The 18,300-nt window shown below is 36.7% G+C and overlaps 1 protein-coding gene across 2 annotated transcripts in view; it reads left to right on the top strand.

The window, feature by feature from the left end:
• Nucleotides 1–18,300, top strand: part of UNC13C (unc-13 homolog C) — a 577,988-nt gene that overhangs the window by 176,973 nt on the left and 382,715 nt on the right. The window contains exons 5-6 of one of the 2 annotated variants that reach the window (XM_004578069.4): nt 16,595–16,673; nt 17,766–17,771. In XM_004578069.4, coding sequence (XP_004578126.2) covers nt 16,595–16,673; nt 17,766–17,771 — 85 coding nt within the window. The remainder of the gene's footprint in view (nt 1–16,594; nt 16,674–17,765; nt 17,772–18,300) is intronic. The other variant, XM_036495361.2, reaches the window with a different exon arrangement.

Genomic DNA, 18,300 nt, shown 5'->3' with positions numbered 1-18,300 from the left:
TAAAGAGAAATCTGGAGATAAGACCATAGGAGTAAGTCCCAGAGCGACACTTGCAGGATTGAACAACCTGGAAGGAACAGCACCAGACAGACGCTCACTGCTCCTAAAGTCTTGTTCTGTTCTCTCCCCATCGCCCTCCACCACAACCCAGGATAAGCAAAGTGATGCAGCAGCATTAGTGTGGCTTCTTGGGATATGAAGCATTTGGCAAGTATAATCTTAGTTGCTTTTTCTAAAGAAAAATAATAAAGAAGGATTTCCCTCATAGCCTTCTAACCTTTGAGCAGGACCTTACAATGGTTTTATACCATACCCTACAACACTCTTTTTATTATCAGAGGCAAAAATCCACTCCTCTGAAACATTGTATAGGGTTGTAACTTAAAACCAGAGGATGTTGTCTGTTGACTTACTAATCCCCAGCCCACATTTATTTTGTATGATATCCTGACTATCATTAGATCAACTGTTTTAATTTGTACAGGGAGGAAAAATGACCAAATTACCATTCCAGTACAAATATATTCTGTGGGTAGCACTTATTTATTGGTACACAATTGCTGCACAGGTTTCATTATTTTAGTATTTGTACCTTTCATACATATTTAATATATATTTCGTTTTATCTCAGTTCTTAAGGTGAAATAATCATCGTGTCACATTGCTGAGCAAAAATCTCTGTGCTGGGGGAGTGCTGTAGACAAAAATTAGGTGAGCAAAATCACAAAGCAAAATTTTGGTAGACTTTTGTAGCCTGGTTGAATTATTGAGCGAAGTCAGAAATATGCATGTTGTCATGTAAGCACTGACCAGACAATTCCAGCCTAAGCTTAGAGATTCATATATGGTCAGGAAAACCAGCTTGATTGTAGACACATGTTTAAAGAAGACTACAAAATTGTGCATGTAGGACAATGTGTTCCTTACAGAAGCTGGGAAAAATAAACAAGTATTTCCTTCTCTTTCAGTTAGTCCTGTCCCAAACTTTCATGGTTGGCCTCCTTTATTTATTCCCCCTCTGTCCAAATTAGATCAATCTTGGTTTATTTTAAATTCTAGTTCTAAAGAAAGTGTTTCTGTAATACTAATTTAGCAGTCTTCTAGCAGAGTTGATTATATGTTAAGTTAAATGTGAAGGGATTTGCCTTCATTTATATAACTGTAATTGCTTTTTGGTTGTTATGGAAAATGAGGCTCACCAGTGCCCTTCTTTCTCACCAAAGGACGGAGTCTGGCATGGAAGGTCAGTAAAAAGCAAGGTATTGTTCACAGGCTGGCAAGGAAAGCGAATGCTAGGAGGGCACACGCAGAACAGGCACAAGGTACTTACTGCCTAGCATACAAGTCCCTCTCCTCTTTTCCTCATCGAGTCAGTGCCCAGCAGGTTACACTCTTCCTGGAAGTTGCCAAAGATTGTCCCATTCTCCCTGGTTAAGTACGATGAAATCCCCTTAGCCCATAAAGTTTCTAGTTTATAGAAAGGTCAAAAGCTTTTGCAGGACTAATTCAGTGTGAAACCCATAGTTGTAGGTAGTGTTGTGTAATGAATGTGTGCGTTAGACTAAGTTTTTCCAATTACACTACCCAAGTTGTTACTTCTCAGAAGTGGGTTGTTTGCCATGCTAAACTGAACTTATCCCATTCCAACATCTTTAAATCAATTTTGCTCCATGCTAGCTAATGCTAAACTTATGATGTCCACACTTAGAGGAGACTTGCTAGTGATTCCATGACACCACTTTACGTACTTTTGAAAATGAACCATACATTTTTATTTCCTCACAGCTGTGCATTTGATTAAGCTCTGTTTCACTTCCAAGAACTATAACTGAAAATATAAGGCATTTTATAAACAGATTTGTTTTTCCTGACTTCTGTTTTTTTTACTATGTCATTATAAGGCACGTAAGCCTCCAGCTTTATTTTTTTCAACTTATTTTTAATGTCTATTATACTCAAAGGCTTAGTGCTTAACAAAATAAAGAGTTCAACAAAATAATAAAGGCTGTTGTTTGAGTGGAATATAAACAAGGGCTATAAATACTAATCAAGTTAAAAAATGTCTATTTCACTCATATACATTAAATTTTGAAACAATTTGTTTGACAAAGCAAAATACGCCACTGCCAAGAACATTAAATAATGCATTTGTATTAGAGAAACAATTTGTTTTTCAATGATCTGTTAGAGCAGTAGTCTGTGTCATATCAGGAGGCAGAAAGGAAAACTACCGTCATCTTCTAATTCCTAATGACTCAAGGGATTCGAATGTGTGTGTGCATATTTATGCATTGCTTTAGTATGGAATATTTAAAGAGAAATTTCTATTAATTCTATTGTTAACTTACTTGCATATGTGTGAATTTTAAACAATAGCAATGGGAAGCAAGTTTTATAATACCCTAATTTTGATTAATTCATAGTCTGTGAAAGTTAGATGTGAAAAAATAAATCTAGAACTAAGCTTAACCTTTCTTGTCAACCTTTGTTATAAAGGGAATATATTGAGTGCAATATTATCATAATCACGTTGATCCTTGGCTATGGAATAAGATTACTTGAGTGTCTGCAGTTGAGTTGTGTCAACTTTTGAGCTTCTTGTCATTTATGCAAAAAGAGATCAGGCATTCTCTTGTGTGTTTTTATAGTTTGCAAGTTCTTTTACCAGGTGAGTAGATTGGGGGAGCCATTTCACAAATTGCCAAAGCACATAATCACGTAAGAAGCTTCCGGAGATGACAGAATGTCTTTAGCACACAACTGTTGAACTCTTTATTTTGAGATCATATTTCCAGGGTGGAATGGGCGCCAGTGTAGCAGGTGAGGAAGACATTGTTTTCCATTGTGCTAGTTCTCTCTTCGCATGTTTACAGTAGCCAGAGTTTATCTAGGCCAAGATCAGCAACAAGAAGTGGGATTAGAAGCAGAGCAGCTGGTACTCAAACTGGCACTGTGATTTGGGATGTCAAGGTGGCTTAACGTGCTGCACTATAATATCTGCCCTGTTCAGTGAAACTTGTTAGAAGTGTAACTGATAGTATAACATTATTACATCCCAAATTTGTTTATTTAGGTGAGTTGGGATTCCTCGAATACCCATGTACTATCCATCAAAGCAATGCCCGGTAGGTGTTGATGGAATTTTCTAAAGCTAGATTATAATACTATACTTAGATGTTTGTAAATTGTCTTCAAAGATAAACCAGTCATGGGATAATGTACAAATAGAGCTTTTTTCAGTTACCTCATCTTTGAGTAGGTTACATTTTGAAATTTACAGAGTAAATTTTCTTTCTAATTTAAAGTTTGTTTTTCATTTTATTTGAAAGGCAGAAATAGACAGAGGAGGGAGATTTTCCACCTGTCACTTCACTTTCAAACAAGCTGAATGTGGGCTGGGCCAAAGCCATGAAACCAGCGCTTGATCTAGGTCTCCTACATGGGTGTCAGGGACCAAGTACTTGAGCCATCATCTGCTGCTTCCAGGGTGCACATTAACAGGAGGCTGGAACCTCAAGCAGAGGTGTGCAGATGGAATTGAACTCATAGACCACTATGTTATGGGATGTGGAAGTCCCAAGCAGAATCTGAAATGCCAAATTTCCCTTTTCTTCACTTTGCTTCATTGTTTTTGTAAATGCATTTATATATGTGTTTACTTGAAAGAGCAGTAGATCAGAGGAGAGAGAGATCCTCCATTTACTGACTCGCTCCCCAAATAGCTACAACTGCCAAAACAGACATGAAAACTGCACGTGGGCCCCCCTTATGGGTGGCAAGGATCCAAGCACATGGACCATTAACTGATGCCTTCTAGGCATGTCATCACGAGGCTGAATCAGAAGCCAAGCAGGCAGAACTTGAACCAGCACTCTGATTTAGGATGTGGTCATGTGAGAGGAGGTTTAGCACTTTGAACCACAACACACGCCTCACTCCTGTCAGGAGGGAGCTAGGAAGAATGCCAGAAATATTTCTTAATAATAAGAAAGCCTTATTTGTTCTCTGCCTTCAGGTTCTGCTAATTTTCACTAGTAGTCACAGAAAAATTGTCCAAACTTTTAGGGACTTAGATAGTGGCTTATTTTGAAAGAACTGTATAATTAAAAGAAACCTCAGGTTTCAGCTCTAAGAAATGTGGTTTTCTTGCTATTGGATATTTAATTCTATTTAATGATACCTAAATGGATACTTTTAAGAAACTCACCTTTAATTGTAAATTCTTGTGTTTTAATAACTGTAAATGGATTCTGAGACTTTTCAGAAGGAGTTGACTAAAGACACGATTTCATATTTTATATTTAACATTAAGTCACAGATGCATGATTTAGAAGTTTAAAAATTATTATCTTAGATTGAATTTATATATGGTATGAACTTTGATTTAGGGAGAATTATATTTCAAACAAGAATTGGTGATAATTTATGAGAAAGTTTGGGAGTTGAGGTTTGTTCCATATAATACTTTCTAAAATGAACTTAGGTGCAGATAACATTCTGGGAAGGGTGAGAAAGAATTTTGGTATCAGTAATAAACATCCCCTCCCTCTGAGGGCTGTGGTATCTGCTTGAATTCTCTGAGGAAATGAGCCCTAAAAGGTATATGCTATGATTGAATTGTTGAAAATTAATCCCTGGCACCTGATGTGTCCCCACGCTTAATCTAGAGAAAACCTTCAAGAATGCATTGAAGTTCAGTTTGGGTTTTTTATCCTGACTCATCATAAAAATCTAACACATTTGAGTAGTAATTTTGCTATGGAAAATATTTTACTCGCTGGAAATATAATTTGCCATCTCTTTCTCACCAGGATATGATGTCTTTCATAACCCTTTTAAGAACCAAAAGTGTCATTACATTATTTTACAAAAAATAATGTAAAGATGAATAATGAGGTAACCAGTAGTTCTAAAATCGAGTTTTAAAGGAGTAAGATTTTAAAGGAAAAAATAAATAACCCATTTAAGGAGCATTACGGAGCTTTAAGTGGTCAAATTACCAAGAAAAGAGGTAATTTAGTAGAAACTAAGCCTCTATCTGACAATGAAACCATTCATTTTTTAAAATATTAGAACACGTTGGGTCTGGTATAGTAGCCTAGCAACTAAAGTCCTCGCCTTGAATGACCAGGATTCTGTATGGGTGCCGGAACTAATCTGAGCAACCACGCTTCCGATATAGCTCCCTGCTTGTGTCCTGAGAAAGTAGTCAAGGACCCTGAGAAATCCTTGGGCACCTGTACCGTGTGGGAAATCTGGAAGAGGCTCCAAACTACTGGCCTCAGATCGGCTCAGCTCCAGCCATTGAGGCCACTTGGGGAGTGAATCACCAGACAGAAAATCCTGCTCTCTGTCTTTGTTCTTCTCTATATATCTGACTTTCCAATAAAAATAAAATAAATCTTTAAAAATAAACATTATAGCACTTTAAATTAGGAGTTTTATCAAGGTTTGTGAAGTTGAATGAACTATATAAAAGCAAACAAACCTGAGACCACCTCAGTCAAGCCCCCATTAAGAAACATATTAAAGAATTCTGGTTTATTCAACAATTTCTTAGACTACCTCTCTATTATTTATGCTCCAATACATCATAAATAGTGGTACCAGATGGTCTTAAGGACTACTTTCATTATATTGGCCTCGTGACTAAAGATGTGTATGAAGATTTTTGGGGTAGCTTGGGTTATCATGAACTGAAGGTGAGATAAATTGGAGATGAGGAAAATCATTTAAAAAAAAAGACATGGTAAAAATTTATAACAAAAATAAGGTAATTCGAATAGGAAGGATGACATGAATGAGAAAGTGTGTAAGGGTGTGTGAGAAAGACAAAAAAGATTGTGGAGAGAGATGGACAAGGCTTGATAATGAGATGGCGCTTGAATATAGACAGCCAGGCCTCCTGGATCCTGTGTACGTTTAGTTTACTGTCAGTCGTATTGAAGAAGCACGTAAGTGTCTGAAGCTCATTTCCATATCCATAACATGCAGCAATTTTAGAGTTTCCACTATATTGCTAACATATGCCACGAAGGAGCAAAATGAAAGATACCAATATGTTGTTCTCTTTTTGAATTTCATTTTCCTGTTGGTCCTAAGCATGAGCATTGCTGTTTCCCTGAATGTAAGTTCATATAATGGAAAAAGGAACTGCAGGGCCCACCCCAAAGGCTATACTACTTGTTTTTTTTTCAATGTATTAATATGCAGAGGAAAGATTTCATTTGTTCCATACAATCCCAAGGACACACCACACTTAGCTTATTCCCTGAATTCCTACCCTGAAATCCCCTTATCTCTCTCCCCTCTTCGTCAGATATAATTTTTTTTTAGACAATTTTTTTTCCTGTATCTGAGGGAGGGGCATGCTAACTATTTATTTGATAAAAGAGTTTTTAAGGAATTGAGTTCTAAAAGGTATATATTATTAATTAATTAGAAGTTAATCCCTGACTCCTGACATTGAAATATATTCCATTCAATCATAATTTCTAAACTGAATCTAAATATTTCCTTTTATGCTCAACCAAATAGCTAGTGATCACTTCAAGGTAAAAAAAGAAAAACATGGCTGTACTGGTCTGATTTAAAAGATTACATGTTTTTTCTCAAGGAGATTCAGTGTTACAGTAGAGTACAGCATATACTTTCCAATAAAAACATCCATCTGTATGGGGGGACAATTCCTGGGTTTATTAAAGAGAAGTTGGAGTAATTTGAAATTACTATCCATCAAAATCTTGATGTCATGGCCTGCTGTTTCTCCCATTCTGTGTATAGACAGTTACCTTCAGGCTTATATCTGCAGAGGCATGGTTTGGAGGAGTATAGTAACCCCAAGGCAGCAGGCCACAGGCATTGATTCAGCCAACTGAAACACTGTGCAGCCTACAAAGTTGATAATAATTGCTCCAGTAGTATATAACCTACTTGCTCATCTCATTAAATGCTCCCAACAGTGCTGTAAAGCAGGCAATAGTTTTCATTTTCCACAGGAGGTAACTGGTATTCATCGAAAAGAAATTATTAACTGTCCTAGTAAATGGTAGTTTCTTATCTTCTTTCCTGTGACTCGGCCCCTGACTATTCGCCCCTGTTAATGAGGTCTCCAACTTTCTCATCCTCAGGCTGCTGATTTGATATTTTAACTTATTATTTTAGAAATTAATGTCTGCCTTATTTAATATCTGTCTTTCTAATGTCCAAGTTTATCTAGTGAGATCTACAGTTTTGAATCATCCCTGCTACCTCCCAGAGTTGGTTTCAGGAAAGTAGAAATGAATACAATTTATGCATGTTTGCATTTATTTGATTTGTTTGAAAACTTGGCCAGCAACATGTTTATCTTCAATTTATGCAGGTGTTGAAAAGCCCAACAGAAACGTAATAGCTTTGAATTTCTGTTCCTTCCCCTCTTCCCATATTTTCTCTGATGTTATTGTGACAGGAGAGTGAGATAGTTTACCATTGGGAGGAAGCACTTGTATCTCTCTTTGGGATCATTAAGTGGTATGTTGGAATTCTGAATGACAGATAGGTGATGACAGCTCAGTGAGGAGGCCAGTACCAGCAGAAGGAATGGAGCAGTAAAGCAGTGAGGTGTGCAATAGTGTTTTGATTCCAAGGATTTGCACTGAAGCCTAAGTTGCTGGAGTAAGGGAGTAGTTGGGAGAAGTCCGAGGAAACAACTGTGGAGGGACAGGATGTGAACAGGTTTGTCTTATAGCCTTATGCAAAAAGGTATTCTGAGTATGAAAAAGCATTTATATTTGTGTTACAGAAAATGGATGCATTTTTTTACTGAAAAATAACTCTTTTGGCAATGAAAAAAAAATACGGTGGCACCAAAGCTTAGAGATTCAGTCAGGATGGTAACTATGAATAGAGATATTTAAGAGTTGAAGAAATTCAGGAAAGAGATGCCCACAGTTCTGCAACACTCATTTGCTTATTAGAATCAACTAAGATGCCTCTTAATAATTAATGATATTGAAAATACTGACCACCATGCAGCATTGGTAGTTATCATTGGTTGTACACACATGGAAAAGGATTACATTGTGACTAGGTTTGTTGCTACTGTTGCTGATGCTGCTTTTTAGCAGAGCACCTGCTAAGTAGGATGATCTGAGAAAGAGGGGAACCCTGCTTTTCTCTTTTTGTAATTTTTATAAAATGAAAAGCCTGTCAGCTTCAAAACCTGCAGCACACCTGTTTGCTGCACAGAAAAAAAGTAACTGTAATTGAACAATTTTACACAATAAAAAAAAAACCTGGCAAATAACCAGAATCTCTGTGGTTCTGGAAGGACATAAGGGCAGTAATTTAGAAAATATAGCATGTATTAATAATCCTAAATTCAAGAGAAATTGTATAACATTGAATTCAGAGAAGTTTAAGGAAAAACAGTAGCTTATTTTCATTTAGGATCTGTGGAATAAACTCATTTTAAGAAAGCATTAACAAAATAAATAGAAATCATAATCTCAGTAGACACACAAAAAACATTTGACAAAATGTAACATCCTTTCATAAAAAAATCTCGATCATATTGTGTATAGAAGGAACATTTTTTCTAGCACAATCAAGACAATATATCACAAACCTACAACCAATATCACAGTGAATGGAGAAAAGTTGAAAGCATTTGCACTAAGATCCAGAACCACACAGGGATGCCCACTCTCACCATCACTATCCAATACAGTTCTGGAAATTTTACCCAGAGCCATTAGGCAATAGAAGGAAATCAAGTGATGCAATTTGGAAAGGAAGAAATAAAATTATCCTAGTTTACAGATGACATGCTCCTGCAAGTAAGGAGATCAGAAGACTCCATTAATACATGTAAGAGTTTGGTTCTGAAATTGCAGGCTATAAAATCACCCCCAAAGCCTTTTTGTTAAGAAAAAATTGGTTATTTTTATTGGAAGGCAGATATACAGAGAGAAGGAGACACAGAGAGAAAGATCTTCCATCTGCCGGTTCAGTATCCAAGTTGCTGCAACAGCTGAAGCTGAGCCGATCTGAAGCAGGAGCCAGGAGCTTTTTCTGGGTCTACCATGCAGCTGCAGTGTCCCAAGTCTTGAGCCATCCCCAACTGCTTTCCCAGGCCAAAAGCAGGGAGCTGGATGGAACTGGAGCATCCAGGTCATGAGCTGGCACCTACATGGTATCCTACTGCATGTAAGGCAAGGAATCTAGCCACTAGGCTACCGTGCTGGGCCTGATAGCCTTTTTATGCATAAATAATGCTGTGGCTGAGAAAGCACTTGTTAAAAGCAGTACCATTCACAATAGCTACAAAAAAACCAAAATAACTTTAATCAAGGATGGGAAATATCTCTGAAAAATAAAGTATAAAACATTTAAAGAAGAAACAGAATGGAAGAATCTTCTGTTCATGGATTGAGAAAATTAATATCACCAAAATATCCTTATCACCAAATGAGTTCTAAAGGTTCAGTGTTCCCTATCAAAATACCAAAGATATCCTATTAGATGAGAAAACAATAACAAATTCATATGAAAACACAAGAGAACTGGAGTGTGCGGGAGACTTGGACTGTATTTCCGGCTATCAGGCATTCGGGCCATGAATTAGCACATGGGAAGTGGCTGGAAGGCTATCTGTCTGCCCCTCTTTCTTCTTTCTTCCTCTTATAAGTAAATAATTTTAAAATGAGTTGGCAATAAATTGTGTGTATAGAGTAAATAGCCACTTATACAGACATTTGTTTATACTTTTATAATTAGTTTGACTCACCAATTCATACTCTTCATACAGCAAAATCTCACATTGTGCTCATAACTGTATGCAATTATTTTTAAAGTAGAATGTAAATGTTAAAATTCCTTAATAATGAAAATCTTAAATGGTAGTAAACCTTGCTTAATTTAGCCTATAAAACTATTGTGTCAATTTTACAGGCAGATATTTCTCCATGCTCTCTACCTATTCTACCATACCTTTACAATACTTTTAATCTAAAAAGCTCCCTTTTCCTGGAAAGAACACTTGCATAGTTTGCGGAATATGGGGAAGGATTGGGGTATTGTATAGAGAAACAGAAATTCTGGTTAAAGAGAAGGTTTTCTTGAGAAGCACTGAAGAAATATCTACACGATGATGGTAACACTGAACAACCAGGACAGACCTGTACTTCCTCTTAGATGAAAACCCATTGATTATAAAGAGCATTCAGTTTGAGACATTGCTGCCTTGAAAATCAAGCGCTAATATTATCTTATACTTGGTATATAGTTGTACCTGGTTAAACTCCTGGACTTTAGTTTGTTGCTGTTGTTTGAAAATATTTCGATGGAGGTTGATGTGTTTTCTTTATGAAGGTATATTTTACTTATTTGAAAGACAGAGTGACAAAGAGATCTCCCATTTGCTGGCTCATTTCCCCCCCAAATAACCACAGCAGCCAGGGCAGGCCAGACTGAAGCCAGGAGATGAGAACTCACTACTGATCTATGTTGTAGGTAGCAGGGGCCTACCAGGATCATCTTCTGGGACACAACCACCCCAGGCACAGCGAGGAGGAGCTGGATGGGACAGAGTAGCTGGCACTTGAACTGATGTTCTAGTATGAGATGCTGGCAATGCAAACAGTGGCTTACCATAATAGGCAGCAGTGCATGTCCAGTATTTGACATTTGTATGTAAAATGGCATTAATTGTAGACCCCAGCTCCTGTCACCAACACAGACATGGGAAGACCCAATCATGTGAGTATGAGAGCATAGTGAGCCCCATGGTCTATTGTGCAAATCCTGCTACTGCCAATCTGATGCCGGGACCAGGAACCTCTTCCTGGTCTCCCATGCGGGTGCAGGGTCCCAGAGCCTTGGGCCGTCCTCGACTGCTTTCCCAGGCTACAAGCAGGGAGCTGGATGGTAAGCAGGGCTGCCAGATATGAACTGGCATCCATATGGGATCCTGGCATGTTCAAGGCGAGGACTTTAGCTGCTACACTATTGCACCAGGCCCTAGGTGGGCTTTTTTTTTTTTTACCAATTTATTATGAGCTGCATAAACAAGTGTACTAGCATAATGACATTGCTTTCCTCTCTCCCATTCTCCTTTCTTCCTCTTAAATTGTTTTTTCTTTTTAGTTCTTGAGATAACATGTTTTAAATGGTCATTGCAGTAACAGGGCTTAATACTTCACCAAATAAGAAGTTTAACAAGTGACAAGCAATAAAGACCTGATTTAGTGGGAATACTTCCACCTTTGATGGATGAGGTGACTCTGCAAATGATTCTGAGAGATATTATGTCTCCATTTCCTCAGTGACAAAATAATAGAAAGAATGGCACATGTTCTTAAGATTTCTTTTAAGTAAAATAGAGAAATGCAAGTATATCACTTAGAGTAATGGTGCTCATAATGGTTAGTTATATATGGTTTTGCATTAATTGTGTTCCTTGTTAAGCACTACTTACAGGTCATCTGTTTACTAATTTATTGGGTTTGTAGAAGCGCATATTAGCAAATCAGTCTAACCCCAAGTGGCTGATATCTAACATATTCTTCCTTAAAAATGGGCCTCATTTTCATAGTTTGTCTACTGTCACTTGTTTTATTAATTAATTTATTTGAGAGTCAGTGAGACAAGAGAGACAGAAAAAAACGTGTTTGTTTTCAACCATGGTTCACTTCCCACAAATACAATAGCTAGAGTTTCTAGGAGCCTAAAACTCAATCCATGTCTCCCACGTGAGTGGCAGGGCTAGCTGCCTGATGCATGATGTGCTGCTGCCTGGAGCACGCAGGAGGAGGAAAGGGAGGTGAGGAAGGGAGCTGGCCCTTCACCCAGACAATCCCATATGGAATGTGCATGTGTTAGCTGCGGTCTTACTCCCAAGACCAAATGCCCATTCTGCCATGGTTTGATTTGGTGGCCTCAGACCTTCTCATCAAGCCTAGATAATTTCTGCTAAATTTTAACTGAACTATGTGTGTTTATGTGAACATGATCTTTGGCCTGGAAAGTCAATAATGTTTTTTTGCTAATATTTCCAGTCCTCACCATTTGTGTTGTTTAACATCTGTCATATCTTCTACGAAACTTCCAAATAAGCTATACAAAATAATTGTGTAAAGCTTCATACTTTTTATCCAGTGTTTGTTAATTCATGAGATGAAACTGGTAGTGCAAACATTTTTTAGGATCTATATATGGAGCAAAATATTTATTATTACTTGAGTATACTCATGAGTGTAAATATTCAAATAAATTCCTTATAGTAAGGATAAAAATGAAGACATACAAGCAATTACAGCCTGATAAAAAATATGAGGGTTTTATTTAAGACTTAAGAGAACATTTTCCCTCTCTTGTGGGTTTTTCGAATTACAGAAGGTAAGTTCAGTGAAATTAAATGACAGCCTTAGATGATACAGGAATGGATTTTGGATGCGTGTATTCCAACTTGGAAAACTCTGATCTGCAGATAGAAGCACAGAAATGAAAGGCCAGAACCAAGAAAGTATGTTTGCCAACTGATCCACAAATTTGTGATTATACGGGATTTACAATTCAGTGTGCACTTTGAGAATCTGAGAAGGAAAACAAAGAAAACAAGATCTTTGATGGGGAAAATATGTCATTTATGTAACACTTTGTATTTTGTAAATCATTTTGTTAATCATTATCTCAATTCAACATGTTTCTTTACAGAACTGTGGAAGTCACGTTATTAGAAGTCAAAACATTTCAAAACACTTAAAAGCAGTTATTTAATGATTGATAGGCAAAAGGTTGGAATTTGTTAATGTGCCCTTAATGTTGTTGTTATTCACAGAAGAAAAAGCATACACACTGATTGGAAATACAGCGTAAGGAATGACTGTGGAAAAGTTCCGTGAAGCATTCACACAGCTCATTTCCTATTATTTGGTGTTTAATGTTTTAGAGTGTCAAGCATGGATTGGCAGGGAGGGGTGTGATAAGCACACAGGAGCAGAAGGAAACAAGGAGTCATGTTGATAAAGAACTTGATGTACTTTGTGCAAATGAGAGTTAAGAGGGAAAAAATCTTTGTCTTCCACACACTGACATTTCTTAAAGTTCAGAGGAGCATTTGAAATTCTCATCACACACAAAACTATAAAGTTGTAAGGCCATGGATATGTTAATTTGTTGAATTCAGTTTTCTACAATGTGTACATAGATCAAAATATTGCACTTTACCTAAAAAATAAGCAACATTATTATTTGCCAGTTAAAAATAATGCAGAGGTGGGCATTATGATACAAGTGAAGCTCCTGCTTGGGATGCAGACATAGTGTGGCTCGAGTTGCTCACCCTGTGATCCAGTTTCTATTAACGTGCCTGGAAGGCAGCAGATGATGTCCACGTGTTTGGGTTGCTGCCACCCACAGAGGAGACCTGGAAGGAGTTTCTGGCATTTGGCTTCAGTGTGGTCCAACCTCAGTTGTCACTGGCATTGGAGGAGAGAATCAGTAGAAGCAAAATTTCTTTCTCCTTCTGCCTCTGCCTCTGCCACTCCCATTGTCACTCTGCATTTCAAGTACATTTTTTTAAAAATTTAAGTGTGGAAACAAAATTATCAAGTGAAAGAGCATGCTGCCAGTGATTTACTTCTTTTTTTAATTAATTATTTTGCATTATGTGACAGTTTCACAGGCTCTGGGAATCCCCCACCCCTCCCCACGCCCCTCCCCACTGGTGGATTCCTCCACCTTGATGCAGTATTACAGTTCAAATTCAATCAAGATTCTTTCCTTGCAAACGTATACCAAGCATAGAGTCCAGCTACTTATTGTCCAGATGGGTTGAACAGTTTCTTGGGGAGACCATTTCTGGTCCGAAGTTAGAGCTGGTAGAATATCATCCCAGTCAATTAAGAGTCCCAATATAACATCAACAGCAATTTGCAACATTATGGAATTGACATGGTTTTGAGTAACCAGTATGTTAAAAAATAAATAAATAAATAAATAAAGCAAGTCCTAACCACAACCTATGATTAGCTCATTGACATTTCAATTTTAGTTTATATACAGGACCGGCTGCTATATGCCTTAAAATGGCTATAAAGTACCATTCAGCTGTCTCGTGTCTATTTCATTTTTGTATTTAGCCATTGCTGTGTTAAAGTATAATTTTGCTGATCTTAGCAGATTTTAGGATAATCTAGACTGGCTTGTAACTCTAACAAGACATTTGTCGACAATTAAGGTGCAGAACATTTTTGGGGGGGCGGGATGTGCAGGGAAATCCTCAACACCATGGTGAGGAGTGACTACTCTTTGTGTCCCACCCAGCGAGGCATGAGCCAATCCACGCCAGCTCTTTCCTGTCAGATTCCAAGCTCTACTTTTTGTTGTTTGTCTATTTATTTTAGGTTTTTTAATTTGTATGATTGTTTGTTTGCTATGAGGGGTTTTCGGAGCGATCCCGATGGTCATTGCGAGGGAGAGCGGGGGTCCAGAGGTGGAGCCAGGCTCGGACCAGAGAAAGCTCTCCTCCCTGGTCCCGAAGGACGTTTATTGTTCTTCTGTTTCTGCGGACCACTCAGGGCTTCTGGTTGTCTTTCCGATGATGTTGGTTTCTGCACGGTAGTGTTTGGACTTCTTCCATCCCCTGGGGAAGCTCCGGTTGGGGTGGGTGACCTCAGAGTACTCGGCCTCCGGGGGCATCTAAATTCCCAAGTTTAACTGACTGTTGCAGCTCTTGACCTGCAGAGCACCAATTGATACTATTTGGGGAAATGCACAATTACAGTCATTTATAATAAAAATCAGTTATGAAAGTATCTTAAATGTTACCTCTCCCCTGAATACATCTCTCTTTACTTCCTTGCTATCTGCCTCTCTTGTTTTCCTCTATCTTAAGCTGTATTCCACATGTATTTCTTTTACTTTTATTCTGTGACCTAAATTTAAGATCAGTTGTGGTTTAAATACCTGATTATAAAAGCAATGTTTATCTTTGACACTTCCTTACACATGCACAATGATTTTAATATTTTTTATATATTGCATTTAATCTTTATTGCAAAACACATAGATGATGACATTGCTGTTTAGTTTCTTTTTATTTTACTTTCATTATTATAAGCTGTATGATAAGTTCAGTGTATAATCCAAGATTATATTCAAGATTATTATTATAATAATCCAAGATTATTATCAAAGTAGTAATAAAAACATAGAGGAAGTTGTAGACTTAGGACCATGAAGATTAGGAAGAATCCAGTATGACAGGAAGCCCTCCATAACACTGAGCAGAAAGGACATCCAGCTACCTGTCTGTTATTGTATACCTAGAATATAACTTGCTCATAAGCTATAGCAGCTGTTCTAGGGCAGTTCCTTGGCAGAACTATCCACAAAGAACGTAGGGCATGAACTGTATTTTTTATGGAAAAATAAAACTGATGCTAACAAAAGGAGTCAGAAAGAAATTTGGAATTAAAATGGGCATGAAACGAAGTTGTTTTACTTGTGATTGTAGTACTTTATTGCTGTATAAATGACTAGATTTTATGTCATAGAAACCAAATTCAACTTACCAATCTCACTTTTAAGCAGCAAAGATACATACAACTTTAAAATGTTTTTTTTCTGTTGAAAATAATGGTTATTATGAAGACATTGAACATTACCAAATCTGTAACATAGTCAGATTTCTGTTTTTCTCACATCTAATTTTGCTATGTAGTGTCAATTTTCTCAGTTTTGTACATTTCTTTCTAGGTATTTTGAGCATATACTCATGTGTAGCCTCATACATAGAAGATGACATTTAACTAATGCATAAACTTATTCTGTTTTTACTTGTTCTTTCTATTAAAATATTAAGCATTTTTTCATGCATATGCTTGTTTACCTCATTCACTGTAGATATTATAATCTCAAATTCATTTAGTCCATATTTGAGTGGCAATTTCTTATGTTACCTACATTTTGGTGGTGCTACAAAAAGAAGACAGTTAACATCTTATTTAATAAATTATTTTGATTTTGTTCCTTTATCTCTGGATGGATCCTTTAGATGCTTTAGAAGGCATCCTTTAGATGGATCCTTTAGATACGTACAACTTTAAAATGTTTTTTTTTCTGTTGAAAATCATATTTATTATGAAGACATTGATGGCATTTTGGAGTTTAATCTTTGAAGGGACAGCATACAAAACAGTGTTATTTTTGTATTTCCTTTACCATAGGAGAGAAACAAGCCAAATCCCATCAAAAAGTTTAATTCTGTTTTTCTTCTAGGGTTTTAAAACTTCCATGCTTAACAGTTTGGGTTGTATGTCACCCTGATAAGTTCATGTATGCACATGGGTCATGTATGTATTAAAGTCTCAGCATATAGAGCTGTCCAACAGGGCAAGTGAATAGCCATCATGACTGGCATAGTAGCACTCCCATACACATGACAAAGTCCTGGAATCTGGGATCTTGCTGATGTGAAAATCTGCTGAAAACAGTGGTTACATGTAATCTGATTTGTTACAGTCTGTGTAGTACAAACAGTACTTTTTATTATTTTTAAATAAGACATCCTTTCACCTGCTGAAGTGATTGCTTCTGTATTCTCTTCCAGAGCTGCGCGGGGGCTGTATGGCATCGACAGCATGCCAGATCTCCGGAGGAAGAAAACTTTGCCTATTGTACGAGATGTGGTAAGCTGTACCTGTTTGTTGGTGTCTTTGATTTCATGTGTTCACTTCTTCTCTGTTAAAATGTGATTGTGTGCTCATCAATTGCCTCATCTGTAAATGTTTCATAGAAAGCCAAATTCTACCCAGTATTTTATTTACTATTTGTTTCAAATCTATTTGACAAAGGAGATAACTCCAACCCTTTGATAGTTTTGACATTGGCTAAAATTAAAGATTGAGTTAAAAATGCCTCTTTAATTGAGTGAAAAGAAATGATACAGCATGTCGCATAAGCATCTACAATTGAGCTTTGATGTGTTCAGTGTTATAAATGAGCACAAATTTAATTTGCACACTTTTAGGGTTTGCCTTTAGCTTTTTTAACCTTAACCCAGTAGACTTGAACACTTTATAAAACAAGCAGATAATATTAATGAATTCTTTATTGTATTGTATTAAGGTCAATTCTAACTATATTAATAAGTTCTTGTATCTAAAGGAAGCCATGGTCTCTGAGTCATTAAAATCATGATTAGTCCTTTATTAGTGCATGGTTCTGAACAACTTATTCTGTTGTAATGATATGTGCTGGGGACCACCTAGAAACTAAAAGAATTGATAATAGTCTGCATTACAGTGTTTGAAAATCCCATTAGCATGAGGGAAGTGATAAGCATACTATTTTATGAAAGCAGAAAATAGATTTGACTCTTATTCAAGTTCATATAAGTTACCAGTATTAAGTCACCTAAAACTTATTCACATTTTCCTGTTAGCGAATTTTTAATCATTAACAACATGAAAATGTATTTTTCTCCAGAGAAACATAAATTTCTATTTTAATTACAGTGTATGCTTTTTAATATTTGAAATTTTTAATTTTGTTAAAATCTGCAGGTGAATACTATCATTTTGCTTTCACAGTAAGATATGACTTGGAACATATTTTACTGGAAATCATATCATGATAGTACAATAAACTCAAATTCCCATTGTTATAATGCAGGTATTATTTTAAAGTGTTAGGCTAATTTAACATTACTATGTTCTCTTCTCAGTTTGCATGTGTCTAATCATTTGCATTTTGTTTCCTCTCACCCCTGGAATCTTCAGGCAATGGTAAGTATTTTTCAATTTATTTAGTTAACTTTTATTGATCTCAAACAAAATGTAATTGCTCATGGGATAAAAGAACCCGTAATGGGAGAATAAAGAGATAAAGACATGCAGGAATAAGTACAGTTTTTTAAAGAACTTAACCCCTTGTTCAGTTAGGAAAAAGACTTTGTTATGTAAATGAAGACTAAAAATACAAATAATTTTGTGGGGAATCACTTACTTTATGAAGATTATCATGGATGAATCCTTGGAGGTAAGCTTTATGCCAAGGCTGAGATGAGGGTCAGAAGGAAGGAGGAGTGATCAGGAATGAGTAATTCCAATCCTACTGAGATAGAAGATTTATTATCCCATTAGGGAACTTCTAACTCACAGAGTTTTGTGTATCACATTGTATCACATATGTTATAGGTAGGAGCAGGTGACAGGTGTCCTATTTTACAACTGTAGGAACTAAAGGCATTTGGCTCATTTAATTTAACACTAAGTCAGGGAGATGAATTCCAGGTATCTTGAGTCTCAGTAAATG

This window comes from Ochotona princeps, chromosome 6 (assembly GCF_030435755.1).
Source record: "Ochotona princeps isolate mOchPri1 chromosome 6, mOchPri1.hap1, whole genome shotgun sequence".
In the NCBI taxonomy this organism is placed as follows: Eukaryota; Metazoa; Chordata; class Mammalia; order Lagomorpha; family Ochotonidae; genus Ochotona; species Ochotona princeps.
Note: the sequence above shows the minus strand (reverse complement) of the source record. Positions and strands in the feature narration are given on the sequence as shown.